The sequence below is a fragment of the Onychomys torridus genome, chromosome 6, assembly GCF_903995425.1.
Source record: "Onychomys torridus chromosome 6, mOncTor1.1, whole genome shotgun sequence".
In the NCBI taxonomy this organism is placed as follows: domain Eukaryota; kingdom Metazoa; phylum Chordata; class Mammalia; order Rodentia; family Cricetidae; genus Onychomys; species Onychomys torridus.
The window spans coordinates 37,957,430-37,979,833 of record NC_050448.1 but is presented as its reverse complement, the minus strand read 5'-3'; the positions used below and the strand labels follow the sequence as shown (position 1 = coordinate 37,979,833).

At 44.0% G+C, this 22,404-nt stretch overlaps 1 protein-coding gene across 1 annotated transcript in view; it reads left to right on the top strand.

Annotated features, from left to right (window-relative positions):
* The first annotated feature begins 1,553 nt into the window (after window positions 1–1,553).
* Window positions 1,554–22,404, top strand: part of Mindy4b (MINDY family member 4B) — a 34,101-nt gene continuing 13,250 nt past the window's right edge. Inside the window, exons 1-10 of the mRNA XM_036189955.1 lie at window positions 1,554–1,660; window positions 1,886–1,919; window positions 3,643–3,810; window positions 11,847–11,966; window positions 13,000–13,091; window positions 15,081–15,246; window positions 15,871–15,936; window positions 19,087–19,157; window positions 21,199–21,271; window positions 21,895–22,056. Of these exons, the coding sequence (XP_036045848.1) occupies window positions 1,554–1,660; window positions 1,886–1,919; window positions 3,643–3,810; window positions 11,847–11,966; window positions 13,000–13,091; window positions 15,081–15,246; window positions 15,871–15,936; window positions 19,087–19,157; window positions 21,199–21,271; window positions 21,895–22,056 (1,059 nt within the window). The remainder of the gene's footprint in view (window positions 1,661–1,885; window positions 1,920–3,642; window positions 3,811–11,846; window positions 11,967–12,999; window positions 13,092–15,080; window positions 15,247–15,870; window positions 15,937–19,086; window positions 19,158–21,198; window positions 21,272–21,894; window positions 22,057–22,404) is intronic.

Here is a 22,404-nt window from a genome sequence, read left to right as displayed (position 1 = left end):
CCAGAGGCTGTGCAACTAGGCTTCCTTTTCCCTGGCTCATGCTCTGTGCTCCCTCACAGCCTTTCCTCTGTGTGTATACTTCCTCCCCGGCAGAGAAAGAGAGCATCTCATTCACCTTGCTGTCTGTAAGTGTCCCTCAGGTTTCCCGGTAACTTGTCTAATCACTGGGATTTATGTCTATCTTCAAAGCATTCTATGCAAGTTAGAACAAAAACATGGCCCCAAACACACAGATTTAATAATGAGTCTTAAGAAAAATGGCCTTCTGATTTGTTCTCCTTTCCTGGTTTTTGAGTCTTTAAATAATTTAAATGGCAGATCTAGAATTTATTTTTTTTAATATGGTTTTCTAAATAGGAATTTTGAGAACATTTCTCATTATTATATTAGTTGAGAACAAGAATTATGCAATTTATTACCTTTTTTGTATTACGGGTGCCTAATAAATATTAAACACTGATGCCATCATTGAAACTGTAAAATTATAAAGAGGAAAGCACAAAGGCCTTTTATTTTTTGGAATAAAATTTATGATTAAAGAGGGGAAATAAGAGAGGATTTATTTACACCTCTTAGGTTTACAACAGAATACTAAATCTGGTAGACATTTACAGGGCATGTGAATATGAAATGCTTAGCATCAACCAAAATTAAGAAACAGTGGTGGAGTGCTCTTAAGTTGGATTGTGGAAGTCTAAATTTGCCTGTGCATTTAGTGCCTTGCTATGCTTCAAGGTCTTTGCAATAATATAATTCACCAATCTTCTCAGGCCTGACTACGTTGGTTACAATAAATCTAAGTGACCTCTTTGGATGCTTAGGATTTTATGGAACTGATGTCCAGAAAAGTCTACAGAGAAAATGATCTCCTACAGACATTCAGTTTTAATGCTCAGTAATCAAAAAGAGGGAATAAAACTTGCTGGTACCTTATCCCTGTTTTTGCATCAGTAGCCAAACTGCATGGTCATGACCACCAATATTTTTTATTATGCCAATTATTATAAGGACAATGCATCCAGCCAACAAGGAGAGATAGGACTTTTAGATTTCTCCTTTATACAAATCACACCAGCCCTTCTTCATTTGCGCCTGATTTCTGTCCACTAAATTCTACACCAGCTATCTGTTTGTTAGCTAATGTTGTCCTTGGACTATACAAAATTTCTTTATATGATTATGGTGGTTTTCACTTCTAATATCTGCATATTTCTGCTCCACAAACTCTTTTCAGGAGATACACTAGCGCAAGAAACAATGACATTACACCTTCACAGTATCTCATCAATCACATTATCTCCAATGATTTGATACAGGTAATTGAAATCCCTTTGTTTATAAATCTATCTTGGATTAAATATTCATGGCACCTATACAGTGAACAAAAATACAAACACAGACTCCACCTCTAATGAAAGTTTAATGGAATCTGCTCAGAGTCGCAATTGTGTGGCCTGAGCTACAGGCTGTGTTCCAGACTCCTCTCCTCTCCACTGTCAGGCTGTTTTTCCCATCTGAACAGCCTCCTTATTCTAAGTCCTTACTTTATCTAAATGGATACAGAGATCTCAGACCAGAAAGAAAGTCCTCTAGAGTTGGATTTAAATGAAATTACTAGAAAGATTTTATTTCTTGACAAATGGAGAGGAATCTTCAGGTAAGAATCATAGGTAAGATGTTGTCTTTCATCTCCAAAATAAAGATTCCAGGTGTTTAAGTCACCTATGCTCACTGTGTGACACATTTTCATTATAGACTTACATTTAAAATGCTTCCCACAAATGTATTTGTTGATGGAGACTCTCTAGCATGGCAGGGTCTGTGGAGGTGTGAGGATGTGAGGTTTGAATGGACTGAGTAATTTACCTGATGTTTTCTCTTTCACTTATAGGTTGGGAACCAATAACACAAATTCTCAGGTAATGACTTTCTCAAAGCCAGTGTGTGGTTTCTCTAGTTGCTTCTTCAAACAGTCACATTAAACAGCATGATTTGCATTTATTCCATGCATATAATGTCACTCAGGCACTGCCATTTAATGTGGGAAGACTTTTTTCTTCATAAATTTCTCTTCCTACTTCTTTTTCCTTTTTGCTTGTTTGTTTGTTTTGTGAGACAAGGTGTCTCTGTGTAGCTATGGCTGTCCTGGAACTCACCTGTAGACCAGGCTGGCCTCGAACTCACAGAGTTCTGCCTACTTCTGCCTCCCAAGTGCTGGGATTAAGAGGGTGTGCCACCACCGCCTGGCCTCTTCCTACTTGTAAGAGCCATTGTTCATCAGTAAGCACATTATATTGCTATTATTTTCGGAAATGTGATATTAGAATAGAAAGTTCCTACACTTGTAAAAATAAAACTGCATTGTGAAAATTGAGTGTGGTCATGTCCCTAAAGAAAAGCAGCTTTAAAAATAATCATCTTTATTGGCTTCTTGTTTTCCCTTGCCATTTTTAAATAATGGAAATAAAAGTATATTTGGGTGTTGAAAGGCTATTTCAGTTGATCATACAATGTAAAATGAAAGATGTTTAAAATCTGTGTAGCCTAAAAATGTAAGAAGGTAAACGACTTTGAATTTCAGGATGTACTTCAATCTCTGATCCAACACAGCACAAACCATTAAGGTGATATTTCCTGGGACTAATATATGTGATCAAGCAAATGAACTGTCAGTATTTAAACTATATGGGCTAAAGCACTTTCCTTCTTGTGAGTAGCTTGTGAGCCAAAGCCTTATTTTTTTTTCTAAAGCTCCCTTAGCCATAGTCTAAATTAGAATCAGGGAGATAATGATTCTACTTTAGTTCTGGAAATATTAAATTTTGATAGTTACCACTGGGGAGATAGGACACCCAAAGATAAGATGATTTTTGAAAGGACGGAGGAAATAAATCTTGAGGTATGGTTTTACAGAGGCTGGGTAAGCCCATTGGTATGAATGTGACGATTTTCCATTTGGGTTACAAAATTCATCTCAGCCCATCAGTGTCTGCGATTCCGATGCTGTGTTCATGAGATAAGAAAGCATCCTCACCTCGAGGAGTACAGAAACACTAAGAAGGCATGTCCTTCATGGTCAGAAAGCTGTTTTCATAACACTGTTCAGGAATGAGTACATTGAAAGAGTTGATGTTAACTAACACAGAAATGCCACAAGCATCAATCAGCAAGTATAAAAATAGATTTTTTAAAAAAAGATAAGGGTGTTTTAAGTATCACAGTCCCTTGAGGGGGAATAAAAATCAGAAAGAATTAGAGGGGGGTGGTAACCCAATTCTTTGACTGTCTGGTTAACAAGATAACAAGGATAACCTGGCCTAGACCGATGCCTCATTCAGCACTTACAAAATGCTGCCCTCCCCAAACGAGACCTGGCAACATTTGCATTCTTCTCTAAACATAATTTCAAGTCAAGGTCTTGATAGCATTAATTACGTTTCCATAGTTACATTCCACCTTCCCAGTCCCATAAGGCTCAGGAGAAATCCCCTTGACACAGACATCGGACCTTTTCAGCCCTTTTGCTGCAGTTTATCTCAGTTTTAGACATCTTTCAAAGGGAGACAACACTTTCGGAGCACTGGGAGACTTAAAGCTGGCTCTTCACTAGCTGTTTGTACTTGTGGGTGTCGTTTCATACAGAATCATGATGGCAACCATACACGTGCTGAGGAAACTGAAGACGAATCCGGCATGCTTCGGCCCACGGGACGAGGACAGTTGCCATGCAGTAGTTTTTGCTCTATCCCCAAACTCTCCACCATCTCTTCAGAACTGAATGGTTTTCCCATCTCCCCAGCCATGGCCACAGTAAGTATAGCTTGTCAATTAAACATGAAATGAAACATGATCGTCCCCCAGCCAACAACACTGGGGAACTGGATCTCCTGTTGCGTAAGGGCATTACTGAGATGAGGCCACAGATGGCTGCTATTGGTAAAAGGAGTATATAATTAAAATGACTTATTTATGGTATTTGTCAAGGACACTGGTGGTGACTGTCTTTTCCTCACAGACTCTGTCTCTTTACTTCCTCAGTCTGACAGTTCTATCTGAGGGAGGGCAAGAGCGACATTCTAATGGTTCGTTATTTAGCATACACTAGGACAGGCCCTCGAAGTGACAGATGAGCGCTACAGAGGTGTGAAAAGGACAGGCAGGAGAGAGCTAGAGACATTTGCTAGATCTGGTCTTAGAACAAGGCGTTGATCTCAGGAGACAGTTTGGGGAGCTATCAATTAATACATAGACTTAAAAAGAACTCGACAGACCAGGCGTGGCAGCCCACATCTTTAATCCCAGCACTCAGGAGGCAGAGGCAGGAGGATCTCTGTGAGTTCAGGACAGCCACCACTACACAGAGGGTCCCTGTCTCGGAACAAACAACAAAGAAACTGACATCTGAAGTGAAAGTGAGGGTTTGGACAGAAGCTTAGCCAGGGAATAAAAAGAGAGTCCCATTATAGGGCCGAACAAGGCAGGGTTGGAAGCAAGGTCCCGGCAAGAGTCCGAAGGAGCTTCTGTCATGGTCAAAGACACAACTGAAAACTGGTAAGTGAGGTCAGGTTAAGCCAGGAAAAAGTGCTAGTTGGGGAGAGAGCTCTCTCTGATTAGGTTGTCTTCTAATAGGCTCCTTTAAATCATATTGACCCTGGGGCCTCCAAGACAACACCCCACACACTCCCTCATCCCTGAATGTCTGTGCCACATCGTAGAACCTCCAGGGTTAAGGATTAGAGTTAGCAGAAGCACTTCCTTCAAAGGCATGTGCACCTGGACAGTTGCAAAGACAACCAAAACCAGCCTAAGCATTTCGACAAAGAGCAGGAGCGCATGCTGTGTGGTCAGACCCACCACATACTGAAGCTGTAACTTGTGCACTCTGGCAGGGCCCACAATGAGCAGGGAACTAAAACATATTCTGGAAATGCCACACAGAATATCACAGAAAATCTGCACTGCACTTCTTGGGCACTAAGGCTGGGTATGCTTTCTCACAGGCAGATCCGTCTCCCTCACACCCTCATTTATCTCCCTGGCTCACAGGAGAACAGGCAGGGAGCAGACCTTTCATAAGACCCAAGATGCTCTACTTCATGGCTGGCTGTGAAGCCTGAAATGGAGTCTCAACTTGTACCTTACATCTCCAGGAAGCTGTTCTCTTTCTAAGGAATGGACCGTGGTGGGTAATCCTGGGAGTGCTGTAGGCCCCAGAGGTTATGAAGTCCATACTGTGATATATATAGTTCCGAAGTTACAGCGAATTTGCCTGGTGCCTAAAATGTTCCAAAGCCCAAAACTGTTTTGAGCACTCACGTGACAGGAGGAAAGTCCCATACCTGACCTCATGTTGCAGTAAAAAACAGGCACACTAAATATCATATCAAATGCCTTTGTGTGGTGGGCTTAAGATTTATATAAACTGTAACTAGCTTCAAATTCATAACTGAGCCTTGTTCCCAAGGTATCCTAACACACACACACACACACACACACACACACACACACACACACACACGAGTATACACACATAATATTCCAAAATCTGAAACCCATGACATCTCAAGCATTCTGGATGAGGGTCACCCAGCTTGTATATGCATTTTACTTGATACAATAAAGATAATGTTCTTGACATCTGTAAGAAATTTCTATGTAGGTTATCATTTTAAAGTTTACATGTCTGAAAAATAGACTATCTTTTTAATGTGAAAAAGAGAGAAAATTGTGATTCTATGTTGGTATTTGCCTGTAAATAGAGAGGTAAATTCTGCAAGGCTTCCTAGGCCACAGAGGCAGGGGTGGGGGACAAATGGGAGGGATCCTTTTTTTCACAGTACACATTTTGTACTCTGGTTTTTGAGCTGCACAATGTACTGTCTATTTTTAAAAACACACACACAAATTTTAAAAATAAAAAAAGCACTCACAGATGTTTGGGAGCCTTGTGTTGGGGAGGCAGGAGAAGGCAGATCTAAAAGCTCCTCTCAGTAACAAAAACAAACAGAGGCCAGGGGCTCTCCCCCCTTCCCCAAGGCAGTTCTTTCTCTTTGGAAAAGGGCTGTAAAACAAAAGATTCAGACCAGCGCAGTGGAAACACAGTTGATGGAGTGTTAAGGAAGTCCCAGAAGTAGAGAGAATTGATTTTTCTTTAAAAAATGAATTTGGATTTATTCCCATTATGTGGCCCAGATGCTAGTGTGTCCTCTGAATAAGGGCATCATTCATTAAACACACCTTGGGACTTGGCCACAGTTGGGATTCTGAATGTGCCTGTTCCAGGGAGGAGTCTTGGAAGCTTGACCAGTTCTAATCAGCATTTCGGGAGTGCAGCCGCCTGGCAAATTATCAGAGCCTCTGAGTCAAAACACTCTCTGAATGTCTTTTGTGTGGCTCTGCTGCTCTTGATGCGTGATGCTTTCTGACAGGGCACAGGCTGTCTCTTGGCTGGGAACCCCCCTAGGAAATGGGGGTTGGTTACAGCAACCTGCCCACCTGCTCTATTTCACCTCTCCTGTTTCTCACCTTTTGTCTCAGACTAGAGTTTTTCCTTCCTGACTTCTATGGCAGGCTTGGTGGATGAGATAGTTGATGACCCCTGATGAAACAGAAGGAGTTGTGACCACCGGGCTCTTACCCAATCCTGTCCAATAGTCCTCCATCCCTGTGGTCCCAGATCTACATCCAGACCCTTCTCCCACACTCAGCTTGGAACATATTCTGGTGATCTCTTATTGGCAACGATAAACAAACCCCTGATACAGCTGCAATACTCTCTGTAAATCTCATGGTAAAAAAGTGACAACAAGAGATCAGCATTGGGCTCTGCTAGAGGGATAGCAGGTGTGTCCTTTGGTGTAAGAAAGCAGAGCCTGGTACACCAGCATGAGGTCTGCTTCATAGACAGGGGGTTCTTGATTTTCTGCCTCTACATATCCTTCTGATGCATCTTAGGACCCATTAGTGAAATCTGCTATGCACCTTCCGTCATGCTCTCTGCCCGTGAACCTGAACTGTAGGGTTTCTACACGCCCTATCAATAGAGAAGCCTTTTCTCTGGCTTCTTCTAGGTTTGAGCAATGGGGGGCCCTGAGCAGAGACTAACGGGAGGAAAAGAAGAAAGTCAAGCAAGGCGAGAATGCTCCTTTTCCTAGCTCCAGACCCCACTACCTCCCATCTAGAGGTCATACATTATGACTCCTGCTCTGGGTTATGGGGAGCCCACCAGAAATGACACAGTTCACAGCCATCTGAAAGTCTTATTTGAGCCAGCTGAGATCACACCCAGGTATTCCAGGATCTAGCTAGGTGTGACCCCCCAGTGTCCAGAGCACAGGGTTTTGAAGGCAAAACCTACATCCTGGCATCTTGCTTGGCAGCTGCAGAGGTAGGGTAAGGAGCTTTGCAGGAGCTAAGAGTGGTTATCTGTAGGAGGTTCTGCACAAAAAGGCTAAGTTAACTAGGAAATCCTGACCTTGGGCTCCTAGACTAGAATGAGTAATTTCCCACAGGATTCTCCAGCAAGGAGGTCAGATTCTAGTTAAAATTGAAAGGACTTCAGCAAGAAGACAAAATGGAGAAATTTTTGCACTGTCTTGCCCTGTTACAGTCACTTGCCCCGAGACCCCATATAAGTACAAAAAAACTGTGGTTGACCCCATGCATCCATGGTTGTAAATAGTCTTGTATTTGTAACAAAGTCCTCTCTCTCCTGGCTCTATGTGCTATATGATGGATGATGGATGTGACATTGACAGTGATCGTCATTCACACAAGTGCCACACATACACATTCAAACAGGTAAGGATAGTGATTGACTAAATCGGATACTGGATATTGGGAGAGTGATTGAGCAGCTGCCTGAATGTGTATGTTACAAATACTAGAAAACTAGCAAGTGAAGACGGAGACACTATAAACTGTGCTTTATTGTGTTGAGTATTAACAACCATTAGAATCATCTTTTACAGCCTTTCGTATCTAGTTCCCAGGCAGTGCAGCGTATAGATAGCCTTAAGGGTGTGTCAGTTAATTTTATTATAAGTCCTATCTCATATGAAAATGAATATTATGCAAGTAAGACAGGTCATCTTTGTCACACTGGCTAGGGGTCCTCCAGCCCCCTGCTCCTGGGTACCCCAGAGGTGCAACTGCAAGGAGATGCCAAGTTGAGGGTGGCAGCCAGCAACAGCAACAGGAAATCTGGCCGAGCTCAGGGACAGTCTGAAATCGAATGTGAATCTTGAGTCTTCTTAGTCCCAACCTTTCCTATTCATTCCTCCCTCTTCTTGCCAGCCGCCGGTATCTTCCCATCTGTGGTGGGACTTTCTTCCACACTGCATAGACAACTTCGCACTGGCAGGCAGTGTATCCCTGTGGATGGTGACATTCTGCATTTACATATCACTCATGGTACCTAATGCCCCTTCCCATTCCTCTCCTTCAACAAGTGGCATGGCATGGCATGAGAGCAGCTGTCCCACTTTTCAATATGGAAATGAGAATGTTCCCACGGTCCGGGAGGTCGGAGTCAGTTGGAGCTTCTCAGTCCTTTGGTTGGAAACTGTTAATCCCACGGATTCGAGGAGAAAGACCACTTACCCAAGTCATGGCCAAATTAATTAAAGCAAATGATTAGTTAAAGCAAGATTTTTTAAAATTTGTATACACAGGCTCTTTTTCTCTCTCTAAAGGCAGATTCAAGACATCAGCATTGGACATGGATGAGATAAGGGTTTTTATAGTTCAGGATTAGGGGGTTTCCAAATGGGGGGGTTGGCAGGCAAATAAGTGGGGGTCACAGGAGTAGAACACAAGCATGACAAGTTGGTCATAACAACCCCCTGAAACAAAGACATGGTTGCAAGGTGGTCATAACAAGGTAGTCATGACAAGGTGGTTATAACAACAGGTGGTCATAATAACCTTTTAAAACAAAGACATGCTTGACATTCCTGGAACAGGCAGAACAGAACAATGTGTAGTTAAGGTTACAGGTGGGTCACAGCTCAATCTTTGAGAAATAGAGATTTAATCATAAACAGGAATGAGCCTAGTTTGTCTTTACTATAAGATGGCTTTCAAGTCTAAGATGGAGGCAGGCTTATCAAAGTCTTTCTTTTGGGCTATTTAAGCTCTGTATCTGGGGGGAAACACTTATTGGTTTGTGATGCTTCTCATGTACACACTGTGGGCCAGTGGCCTCTTTGCCACAGTATGCTCCTTGTCTTGTATCTCCAAGAGCAGCTGCTGGGCATGTTTGCTACTTTTACCTTGCCAGACCCTTGCCCTAAGAACCAGCTCAGAGAGTTTTTCTTTAAGACACTACTCAGCTCTGGATCCCAAGGAAAAGTACACACTTCTAGTCTTTATAAAGATAATCTTTCCTTGAAGGTAGGCACATAGATGGACAGAAATCACCTCCAGCTGTGAAACCAGCCCATGGGCTGGCATAGGAAAGAGCATGTCAGATTCATGCTTCTCCTGATTCTTCTGCAAACCCAAGGGACCTGCTATGTTCAAAGCTAGGAGAAGGTACCAGGGCTCTGGACCAGGCTCTAGAGCCTGTTTGTTCATATTCTGTAACTGGTTCCCAACACCTCAGGATGAACTTTAAAGCCCTCTGGGATATGGCCACAGGTGCTTTCCATTCTCAGTGTCCACCTTCCCAGTAACTCATCCCTCCATCCAGGACACCTTTGATGTGAGCCTATCTTCCTCTCTGTTCAGACTCTATCTCTGAGTGTATATGAGAACCTCTGCTCCTAGGGATGTGGCATCAATAATATCCTGGAGGAAGTTATCCCCTTCCCTACTCTGCAGGCCAGGGGGGACAGACTCTGCAAAGGACAGTATAAACCACTCCTCTTTGAAACCTGCCCCCTCACTAATGATGCAGAGCCAAGACACAGTAGCACACTCCAGCTACTGTCCTTAACACCATTCAACTTCCATTTTATTTCTTTGATGATACAGTGATTTTGCTTTTCACTAGAGGAAACGGTAAAAGCATCCTTTTACAACAAGCCTTCACTAAATTACCAAAAGCAGCCTAATCTAATGAAAACATTAATTGAGCAGTGATATGCACACAAAAACAAAAGAAAGCATGAAGATGGAACATGCAGAATCAAAGTGGGGGACATATTCGAGGAATGGATGCAACCCCATTCCTCTGCTAGCAAGTGCCTCCCCTCTCTTCCTCCAGCCCCCCAATCTAGACAAAAGGAGGATGCTAAGTGTCCTAGTTTCTTTGATTAAGTTTGGCTCATAGCATCAGATAGTTTTATTCTATCAAGGTAGAGATATCATGACAGAGCAAAACAGCCAGGAAGCATGGGCCGTGATTTAAAAACAACAAACAAACCCTGACAGAAGCCGCTCAAGGAGAAAGGGTTGGTTTGTCTCCACTCATCAGGGCAGCACATTATGGTGCAAAAGTCAAAACATCAGGAGTAGAAGCTGCTGGCCATAACCCCAAACTGGAAAGCAGAAGCATGAATGCTCACGGTCAGCTCACTTTCTCCTCTTTACACAGCCCAGGACCCCAGCCACTTTTAGTGAGCATTCTTGGTCAGTTAACAATACAGTCTTGCCTCCCAGGTATTTACAGATCCCGCCAAGTAACAGTACCTACACCCAGAATTAGTATAGTCATTGTAACTTGCTCCAAACTTAGTCCCATGTTGGAACACATAAAATTCTCAACACATGCATTTACCAGCCTAGTTCAAATCTGGCCACTGCCACAAAGCCTTTCTGAGTAATGCAACTTCAATATTCTTTCCTCCCTTTTTTATTTTATGGCACTTTTACCATCCTGTGGAATGTCACATATTATAGCCTGTGCAGAGTTTTGGAGTGTTAGGCTTCTAATGTAGTTAAATTTCATGCCATATTAAGTACATGCTGTGACTGTTAAGCTTTTGAATATGAATAGTGAGATAGTTAATTTTCATAATCAATATGACTCAATTTAGAATCACCTAAGAGACTGAGGTCGACCTTGCAATATGCCTGTGAGGGCTTCCTCAGAGAATATATTGTGATGAAAGACCTTTCCTGAATGTGAACAACACTATCTCATGTGCTGGAGGCCCTGACGTTCACGTTTCTGCTTCCCAGGAGTAAGAGGGTAAATAGGAAAGAGCCATCCTCCAACATTCCCCTATCCACACTTCCTGTTCTGCTCTGTCATGTCTTTCCCCCACAAATATGGGATTAAACAGGTAAACAGATAAGATCAAACCTTCTGAAACCATGAGCCAAAATGACAGTTTGTCACAATGGCTACAGAGTAGACACACACCCTCCCCCCCCTCTTGTGCTTCATGGGTTTTAATAGCAACTTGGTTTTTGTTTTCTGGAAAGTCCCTCACAGATCTCAGTATACTATAAAGTATCCAGGAAAATAGCCGAGATTTCTTGGTGAATATCATTGAAATCACTTACTATTGTATTAAGAACGGGAATGTCCTGGCCGTTTCATCTCCTCCCCTGTGTCAAGAGAGGAGATCTCAGTGATGGGAGAAATGGACATTACCGAGTCAGATAATGGGGCAAGAGGCATAGAACACAGCAGTGGCCTGTGTTGGACCACACACTAGAGCTGGCTGACAGAGGAAATGAGACACGGACATACTAAATTTCCAGGACAGTGGCCTAGGAAAACCTGATGTGAAAGTTCTGCCCAGGACTTTACCCAATGAAAACTGGAACTCAAGTCTGAGGTGAATCTCAACATGGATGGGAACAAAGCTGGATGACTTCACCAAGAGGGCTGCGTCCAGGACGAATTACCTTGGGCTGCATCATTTACTTCACTGTTCTTTTTACTTCCTTTTCAGATGTTACAAAGAAGTCTCTTTGGAAATACTGTCGATGTCCTGGGCAGAGACTGGAGGAAGGCACATTTCAAGTTTCACCGTCCCTTCTCTGATCTGGCTTTTGCTTTACAAGTAGAAAAGGTGACAGCTGGCGGCAGCTGGCTCAGTTATTTCCGGTTCCTAATCCCATCTTGCTGGTCTATGCTTCTTTATGGGTACACGTGTCATTATAGTCAAATGTGGAAATGAATGTGTAACTATAAAGGATAAAAGACTTTTTAATGTTACCAAATATTTCTTAGGCTCTAACCAAGTCAGCATCTCTTCATTCCTCCAACCCTTCTGTTAGCATTCAGACCTCCCGTGGAGGACCTGGCCAATATACAGGCAGTGCCTTGGCCGGCTCAGGGTCCTGACAACCTCATGTGCTCATTGCTACGTGGTCTCTCTGCACATGTGTGAAGTCCCCTCATAAAAGGTGGGGCCTCACCGCCTTCTCTCTTCTCTTCTTCTCTGCTCAGCCCCCCTTCTTCCCTCCCTCCCCCTCCCTCCCTTTCTCCCCCCATCTCCCCCAGGGGCAGCTGTGCTCCATGTGAGCACTGTCTGCATGGTGTGTCTCTGTCTCTTACCTGCCATGGGGCACCTTGGCTCCAACCCACCAAGGTCTCTTGCTCGCCCTGTTTTTAAAATATAACATTCTCAATTCTCATTATGCTACTTCTTTCCAAATTTCAAGCCCCCAGAAAGATTCACAAGGCAGAAGGAAATCAAGAAACTCTTTCTGGCTTGCTCAAAATACCAGTCATCAATGTCAGAAGTCACTAGTCACACCTAAATTTTGGGTAGCCAGCCAACTGGTTTCTTGCCTCCTTCCCATGTCAAAGTGTGGTGTGAAGCCAGGCACAGTGATGGCAGGAAGGAGAGGACCTTGATCCCCAGGCATCAGGCTGAGGGCAGGAAGCTCGTCACTGTAGATTCTAGCTTGGTGACGGTGTCCAGCCGTAGCCCACAGAGAAGGGACACAGAGGAGTGGGTCCCTTTGCTGAGCCCCGGGAGACAGCAGGAAGGGAAGGTGGGCTAGGACAGCGAGTTCTAAGATTCACTTCTTGTAATGGTGGCTCTAGAGTGGTAGCGCCCAGCTCCAGCCTTCCTGCTTCACTTTTCCCCACTTCAGGGAGGCGCCCAGAGCATTCAGATGGCTGTACAAGGCTCCATCATCAAACACTTACTGTTTTCTAGAGAGCGAGAAGACTGCACCCTTCACAGGTAAGAGGACTGCGGTTAGCACAGAAAAGGTGGCCCAATGACCTAGAATCTTCATATGCTAAACAGTCGCGATGAAATTCTCAGGTTGCTTCAGGAACAATGTCCATCCCTGAAGACAGAAATGGCTCAGGTTCTCCCAGAGGAGCTGGTTCCCCCCCCCCCCCCCCGGGAGGGCTCTCCTGAGGTCACATGCAGTGTTCACCTACAGAATAAACTTGGCAGATTCCATGTCCTACTGCAGACCACCTGCCAAGCCAGGTGAAACCCTGTGTTTCAGGCGTGCTCACGTTTCCACATTAGATGGGAAGGCCCAACCTCCCATCCCTAAGGAGACTCAAGTAGTGATGCAGAAACTGGCAAACGAAGGGACCATCTTCCTACTCAACCTGCAGAAATGGAGCAATGTTTTGTACTTGCCTTTTTCTTACAGAATCAGCGGACACTTAGAAAGTAGCAAACCTCTCTCATGATCCCTATGTTAGATATTAGAGGATTATAAATCATCAAAAAGGCATCATCCTCCAGCAAGACAAGTTATCACCTAAAATAGGAGTTGAAAGTGCAGTACATTCTAAGACCAGGAATAGCCACGTGCAGTAGAAACAGAGCCCAGGATGTAAATTCTTTATGCAAGCGATTTATTAAAGGGGTGCCCTCAGGACACCTCTATAAGAGGACAAGGAAACAGGACAAGAAGGGAGAAGCTCCAAAGGGGGGAGGTGGTCCCCAGACATCTCAGTGAGGTGGGAGGCAGAGCTAGGGAACACACATTGCTTTTCAGTCTGCCCACCTTCCGTGGAGAGGCAGGGCTTCTCTACTTCCCACCCCTGCCAGTCATTGGCCAGGGCCCCCCAAAGGGAAACTGTATCATTTAGTCATTTCTGGGCAAAGTGACTCCAAACCATTAGAAAAATTGAAAAGTAGGAGTCACAAGGAGCAGGACCCCAAGTAGATGGGAGACAAACCCATCATGGGAGAGTACAAGAGATCTGAGCTAAAACACACAGCCATTCACTGCATAAGCACACAGCCCAGCAGTTGGCTGGGCCAAAACATTGAATACAGGCAAATAAGTCACTGCTCTGGGAGCCCTGCTCCATGTAGCCTTCCTGAACCTTCCCTGTCACAAGTCCCCTCTCCTCCCGATAAGCACATTGTCTTTCTGTCATTCAGTCTGTGCGGGCTTTGCAGTTCTGTTCCATCAAAGAGCTAGACAAACAAGCATTTGTCAGGGTTTCTCTGTGAGCCAAATGTTAACATTTGGGGGGGGGGGAGCAGAATAAAGATTGTTCCCTCTTCCCCGAGAAGCTGGAGGTCCTCAGGGCACACTGATGCCCTGAGTTGTGTAGTAAAAAGCAGAGACTCAGGACCCAGATGGCCTGAATTACTCAGCCTCTGTTTGTCACTCCCTCACCTCTAAAATAGGAACAAATCTAGTATTGCCATAGAGCACTTTTGTGGATTAAATGAGGTAATACATGCAAAGTACTGAGTGAGGTGAGCAATGGCCAAGGGTGAGCTGACGTGGACCTCTTTAAGACATGAGCAGGTGGAAAGAGGGTTGTGAAAACAGAAGAGGGAAAGGCACGGGAATGAAATGTGCAGGGGGTCCTTGGGGTTCCATCTGGGAACAGGTTTTGCAAAGTAAACGTGTAGGAGGCGAAACCACAAGGATTGTTTGGGACTGGACTTGAAAAGTGACTGTGTTAGTTGGCAGCACGTTCAGGGTGAGCCATTTTGGAGTTCAGAGACACAACAGGGGAGTGTATAGGATGAGACAGGCTGGTGTTGCTGAGAGAACTAATGTGCTGCCATGAAGACCGCAGTTATAGCCCAAGCAGAAAGATCATACTGTCCTGCAACACCCTCACATTGCAGGCCGAGACGGAAGCCAGTAGGCTGTCCGCCATACTCAGATAAGGACATAAACATCAGAGGCCAGCTTGCTCACTCCATTGTTTTCTTCCCTCGCCCCTGCCCGCATTGCAGCTTATGCAACCTAAGCCAGCGTGAGCAGGAGCAAGCTCTAGCTGCCGTGCTGGCTGACATCCTCTGGACTGCAGGAGCAGCTCAGAAGGCCATCATCTGTTTTGTCACTGGAGACATCCATAGCACTCCGATTCCTGTCTACTCCAGCAACAATTTCATTGAGAGGGTAAGGTGCCCTCCAGCCACTGTGTTAGCTAAAGAGCCAGTGGAGCTTGAGTGTGCACATGACATGGTTGTGGAAGCCCAGCCCCACTGAGGACCTGAATGAGCCAAAGATACCTTCAGAGGATGCAGTCACCAAGGGTTGTAGTGACTGGTGGCCAAAATAGCAAATTCCTCCTAAAGTTCACTTGAGTCAAGAAGCTACTGCGTTTGGTCTGGTGGACTTTAGAATATCTTAGTGGTAAAATGTTCTGCTAATCCCTGGGTTTGATGCATACCAACAACAACAACAACAAAAATCCACCTCTGAAGTCAGTATTAGCTGCATTTCTCTACCTGTTATCATAAAGACAGTTAAACTCTATCAGGGGAAAAAAATACCTGCTCGTGGTTTTATGATTTGAGATATCATAGTGACTCAAATTGAGGGATATAACAGGGATGTCATCACCACCCAGCTTTACCATGTATGTTTTATGTGGCCTTGTGTTTGATGTCAGTTTTTCTGCAGTGTGATTTTATAATGAAACAAAAACCTCCCTTTAGGTAATAACAGTGAAATGATATCTCTTAGAGAGGGATGCCTTTCATCTTCCTTTTCATTTTATCTTCAATTCCCCATCTATAGCTCCAGCTGTTTGAATTTTCAGAGAAAGAAGCCACTGAGAAATTCATCTATGATCATTTACAATGTGTAAGTGTTTAAATGTTGAGGTAATCCCTTTATGTGGAACTGATCTTACCGAGATCTTCATTTTTTAAAAAGCATTTTTCTAATGGTGCTTGTTAAGAAAACCAGGTCATTTTGAGGGCTAAGGAAGGGCAGAACAAGAGACAGACAAGCCTGCCTTTCCCTCCTCACAGCCTGGAAAGAGGCCAGATCACACAGCAGCCACTCATGGATGCCTCCTTTCTTCAGCTAATCAATCCTAGAAAACAGCACCTTTCAGGCCAGTTACCAGGATTTCCTTGGAGGGCAGGAAAGCGTTAAAGCAGGCTTACCTCATCTCGTGAATAGCAAACAAAAATGGAGGCAAACTAAGCTGTGTCAAAGACAGGTCACACTGACTTGAAGTGGTGTGGGGCCTTGCAAAGGCAGCTTCCGTTCACCTCTTCTGAGGGCACCTTCACAATATCCTCCTCTGCAGTGCTTCTTCTCCAGCCTGGGTAAAGGGGGGACAAAGTAGTGGATAAGAATGGCAGAAAAGTGGAAGGTGCTTTTTAAAGGCTCTTCTATAGAGGAGAAGAAAGTGAAACAGGATTTTCTAAAGAACAAAAGACCTCTGGTGTAAGCAGAGGATAATTAGCAGGCTAACCTTGAAGCCATGAGCTGCAGAGTACATGGGCAGAACAGAGATTTATAAAACTCCTTGCAAAGGCAATAGAGGCAGAGAATTTAGGCATGGGTACTTATATCCACACTGTAGATTACCTTGGTTAAAGTAATGCAGAGCGGGTTTCGGTCAGGGATCTGAGCTGAGGCTACAAACATGTTTCCCCCATCGAAAACTAAGAATTGGGCAGGCATGATTAGAAAATGTCTTAAGTCCATGAGGACTATGCAGTGTGGTGGGGAGGCATGAGGGCCACCTGGGTCAGCCAACCCAAGCTAGCTATGACCACAGCCACACTAAGGAGATGCAGGCACCATGTCCGGAGTGAGGGGAGCTTCCCTTCCAGGCGGGACCAGAGAAACCTTCTGGCTACAAGACTGTAATCAACAGACCTTGTTCAAATTCTACTTACTGTCAATTGCATCTGTCCTGTACCCCATTTTATTTAGACAGAGGTTTCAGCGTAGACCTCTGAGGGCTGCCTGTGGGCAGGAGGATGACCGCTGTCAGCTGACACCTCCCCACACCCCACCTCCTCAATCAAGTGAAATGCTGAGGTCCTAGGCCCCTTCCTCCTGCCCTGCAAAAACACAGATTGAAGTTCCCAGGAATGCGACCTTGATTGAAAATGTAGTCATTTAAAGATGTAGTCAAGTTCGGAAGAGGTCAGACTGGATCAGGTGAGCTGGAATTCAATAGCTGATAGTTTGTAAAAGGGGAAATTTGCAGAGTGCTTCATGGGAAGCGTGCCATGAGACATAGCTGAGATGGAGAGAGGTCTGGGTAATAGGCCTGTGAGCCAACAAGTGCCAATAGCTTCGGCAAGCAATGTGTGAAGATTCAGGAAGGGTCCCATCCCAGGGCCTTCAGAGAGCACTGCCCTATTCTGAACCTTGGTTTCAAACTTCCAATTCCTAGAATTGTTAGCATATGGATTCCTATTATTTTAGGACATTCAATTTTCTGATAAAGTGTGAGAGCCACCCTAGGAAATCAAATACACTGTCTCACATGAGCTGAGCGCCAGCCTGCCTAGTTTTACACCTCTTCACATCTGAATCTGTACATGTCAAAAAACAATCGGGAAATTCCACAAAGGAATTGTGGAATCAGAACTTGTCCCAGAAAAGATGGCGACACTGAACTTACATTCTTTTACATCTTCAGTTAACTGACAGGCTGCTAATCCCAACAGATGAGCTGACAGGGTGATGGACAGTTAAACCTGGTAAAAAGGGACTTGACAGGTATGACTCTGGATCTTGAGATGGGGGAGGATTCTGGATTGTACTGTGTGCCTAATTAACCACAGTGTCATTACCAGTGGGAAGAAGGAGGTAGGAAGGCTAGAGAGGTATAAGAATAGAGAAAAGACTAGGTGGTGGGGCATGAAGAAGAGGTGAGGACAGATTCTTCAAGTTAGAAAAAGGCATACTCCAGGGGTTAGGCTAGGAACTCCGTTAGAACCCAGGTTGGTAACTATCATTTCAACTGTGCACATGCTGGGTTTGAAGCCTTAGATAATAATTCAGTGTTGTTTCTGGCCACCAAGTCTGTGTGTGGTATTGTAGCAGCAGTGAGGTAACTAATACACAACAGCTTTCCAGTTAGCCTCAGGCCCCACACTTCCCATATCTCTTATACCCCGAAGAACACTCATTTGAAGTCCTGTCTTCTGCCTATGTCTCTGGAACTCGTTCTCAGGCCTGAGGGTTCTGTGCTCTACCAGGACACAGATATACATGTAGACATGCTAATCCATGAAGAAAACGAAATGTGTCTTGTCAAAAGCCTTCCTGTTGCTGTGCCTTCAAAGGAGGCTTTAGGCCTGGATACCTGGAAAGCCAGCAAAGGGGCTGCTTTGCAGTGAGGAGAAAGCTAAGATAAAGCTAGCCCCGGAGAGGATTGGATTTGATCAGACAGGGTCACAGATTACCTTTTGAAAGTTCTAGGTAGAACAGCCTTAAAGAGGGACAGAGTCTATGGATGTAGAATGTTCCAAGAACCAAGATGTGTACCATACATTGTTCCATTAAACCTTTGCAACAAATCCCGGGGGTTAGGGGAAGAGAATATAGTAGTTGTGAAAGTTGCAGATAAAACTAAAGGATACTAAAACTAAAGATGCTGATGAAGACTGTCAATGTCAAGCTCTTTCTGTGAGTCCCCTGCTGCTTCTGAACTCAGTGGGGTAACTAGAAAAGACATTCAGCAAAGCAGGTCAGCTCAGTGTGGCACCAAGGGTCCTCCATCTTAGCCATGATTTAAAGAGAATCACTAAGTAGAAGGAGAAGAAAGAAAGGCTAAGTTGAAGACCAAGAGAATGTTGGCCCATGGGTGACCTTCAAGTGAAGAAGAAGGGAGTGACTGGGAAGAAGAGAGCCTTCACTCTTCTAGAAACTAAGAAGGAGGCGGTCTGTTCTTAGACCTAAGACCTTGAAGTCATACCCACATGTGTGCCCTCTATCCACAGTGCTTCTAAACAAAGGTGTCGGTCTTGTTTTTCATAGTTCAAAGGGGAAAGAAGCCATGGTGTCATCCTGTTCCTCTACAGCCTAGTCTTCTCCAGAACATTTGAGAGGTAAATTTCACAAATGTCCATGCAGGCATTGTCAACAGGGTTGGGATCACATAGATGTGAACTTGGTAGGAAACTATTCTCATTCTCTATTTTATCCAGTGGTTGGTCTTCTGCCCATGTGTCTTTTTCTTTAGTTGATTCACCTGTATGAGTAGTCAAGGTGTCTTTTGTGAATATCTTATTATGCACAAAAAAACCCTCAGATGTCTAATTTTTGTATATGCTATGCAAAGCTCTGTTCTTGGCACCATGGAAAGTATAATAAGAGATGATGAGGGGCTCATCTTCTGTGGGTTCCACTCTGGGGAAGACAGCAAAAATACCCAGAAATAGTAGACGAAAGCCAGGCATCACCTGACATCCCAAAGTGACATAGAGATAATGAGTCCTAGTGGATTCCAGAGGAGGAAGGGTCCTCCAGAATGCACAGTAGTTTCATGGAAGAGGCAGGCTTTCTTCCAGACTCTGAAAGAAACACAAGATTTTGAGAGTCAGACAAGGTGTAGGGGCTCCTGGGCAGGAAGATTTTCAAGACCTGCAGCAGTGTTCCTGAAACTTGTCTTTTGTGACAATCATGTTTGTACAGGCTGTGTCATTACTTGGTTAGTGAGTTCATTTAAATCAACACGGGTTTAAGTGTAGACCTGTTTCTAAACATTAATATTCTTCCCATTAGTATCTTCAATATTAATAAATAAGCAAATTCTTTGAGTCATTTACTATGATAAAGATGTAGTAGACCTGCCTTCACAGGCCTGTAAACCCAGTCACTCAGAAGGCTGAGTCAAGGGAATCACAAGTTCAAAGTCTGCCTGGGTTACAGGGTTAGTTTAAGGCCAGAATGGGCAACTTAGTGGGGTTTTAATTCAAAATAAGGAGTGAAATGGGGCTAGGGAGCTGGCAAGATGGGACAGCAAGTAAGAGACGCTTGTCACCAAGCCTTGGGATCTAAGTGTGAGCCACAGAACTCAGAGTGTGAGAGAGAATGGATCCTCACAAGTTGTCCTCTGACTCCATATGTGTGTCATGGTTTTATCAAAAGGGGACTAAGGATCTACCTCAGTGCTAAAGCACTTGACTCGCATGTATGAGGCCTAACGTTTAACCCCAAGATTAACAACTAAAACCATGTATTTAAATAAATGCATCACCATAAATTGTGCGTGCGTGCGTGCGTGCGTGCGTGCGTGTGTGTGCATGTGCATGCATGCTGAAATTAGAACACAGGGCATCACAAACACTAGGCAAATTCTACTACTGAGCTACAATGCCCAGCCACTTAAAAATGTTTCATTTTAGGTTTTGAGGAATGTTCTTACAAAATTATCCAGGTTGAACTCAGATTTGCCATCATCCTTCTGCCTTAGTCTCCCAGATAGGTGGGATTATAGCACTGTGCCACCATGCTTAGCTACTACTAAAATTTAAATGCTCAAATCTATACCACCTTCTCTTATGCTATACTTTGAATAGCACTATCCTCAGTTACGTGTCATTTACAGAGAGCATGCCCTCCAATCTCTGAATAAGTCAACTCAAGAACACATACTGTTTCCATCTCAGCACTGTATTTCTCTCAGTTGACAAGAGCCACAGACCAATGGTCAAGAGTAGGACCAACCCCTGGTCTCTGATCTTTAAGCCAAGAAACAAAGTTGCAGCCACTCTGGCTTCCACTTGATGAGTCTGTTCAGTCCTGCTTTAAGCCAACACTCGCTGGTGTGGTCATGTGTCACACTGTCAGCAAACATCGGTCGTATAGGACAAGCCTCCTTTCTAGTGAGCCTGGAATCCATCTAGAGCATACACAGGAATTTTCTTGTAGGACATGTATGTGTCTTCTTCCTCCTTCCTTACCACTTATTCCTTACTTCACCATCCAAACTGTAGCTTCTCCATCACCCCTGAAACCCTGGTCCTAGTCCTTGGATATGTAGAAACATGAAGGGCATGAGCAAGGGGCACTAGCCTTGTTCCTGTTGTATTCCCTGATATGATCACTGTTTCAAGCTGGACGCTGACAGCTACCCTCATCCTGCAGGCTTCAGAAGGACCTGGATGTCACCACCACTCATCTCTTGCAGTCTCGTGCTGGAAGCATCCTGTGCAGGCAGGTAGGAGGAAAGACTGTTTCTTTTGTAGACTCTGAATCAGGCTTGCTCTCTAAGTAAGTCCATTTTCTTCTTGAGCAAAACCTCTTCATGCTGTCTTTGAAAGAACAAATACTGCTATCAGACCCTGCCCTCTAGTTTCCACAGTCCTTCCCCCAGATTACCCACAAACGCCAGAGATCTCAGAAACAGAGATGCCTTGACAAGACTCACCAGGTGTCCCTAAGATCTGACAAAACAGAAGGCATACAACATTTTAGCTCCATGTTCCTAAGTCACAACAATGGAAACATTTAAAACAAACATAAAGGAAGAAAACCTGACTAGTAAGTAGGTGGGAGGGATGAGTTCTAGGTTAAGACTCGGGAAAAATGTTTTTTAAAAATGTGGTTTTAATTCTACCAATTTCATATCACACATGTGCTTTTCTAGGACTGTGTTTGCATAGCTGCATTCCTTTTAGTAAAACATGGGCATTTAAAATGATTTTTTAATCTTTTTGTGCTAAGGGTTGAATCTAGGCTCTTAAGAGCTGCATCCCAGACCATTTCTGTAATACTTTTTAAAGAAAATGGTTTCATTTCATTGCTACTAAAGCATAAATATTAACAAAATATTCAATCTAGGCAGTTATAAACATGATCTTGACTGGGAGAGCAAGTCCAAATGTCTTCAACGGCTTCGAGAAAGGAAGGTCTGAGGAAACATTACACGGAGTCCTGACACGCAGTGATGTTGGCTACTTGCAGTGGGGTAAGGACACTTCTGAGGGTGACCGACTCTTGCAGGTTAGTGTGTTTTGACTCTCAACTCTATAACTGGAATGCAAGTATTTGCCATGTTTAAAAGTGTCTATGTTAATTCAAATCTGAACCTCTTTTCCCTTTTGGTACCTTTGGTATAATTTCTCCCATCACACACACACACACACACACACACACACACACACACACACTGAGGATCTAAATGGAAGCATCCAATTCTATGCTCTTCATACTTTATTTCACATATTTTAATGCCTACCAATTATATATAATGAAAGCCACATGTGAACACTTATTGAAAAAGTATTTGAAATACACAGATGGATGGAAGTTTCCAGGTAGCCACAGCCCCAGTACTGCCAGGCAGTTGGT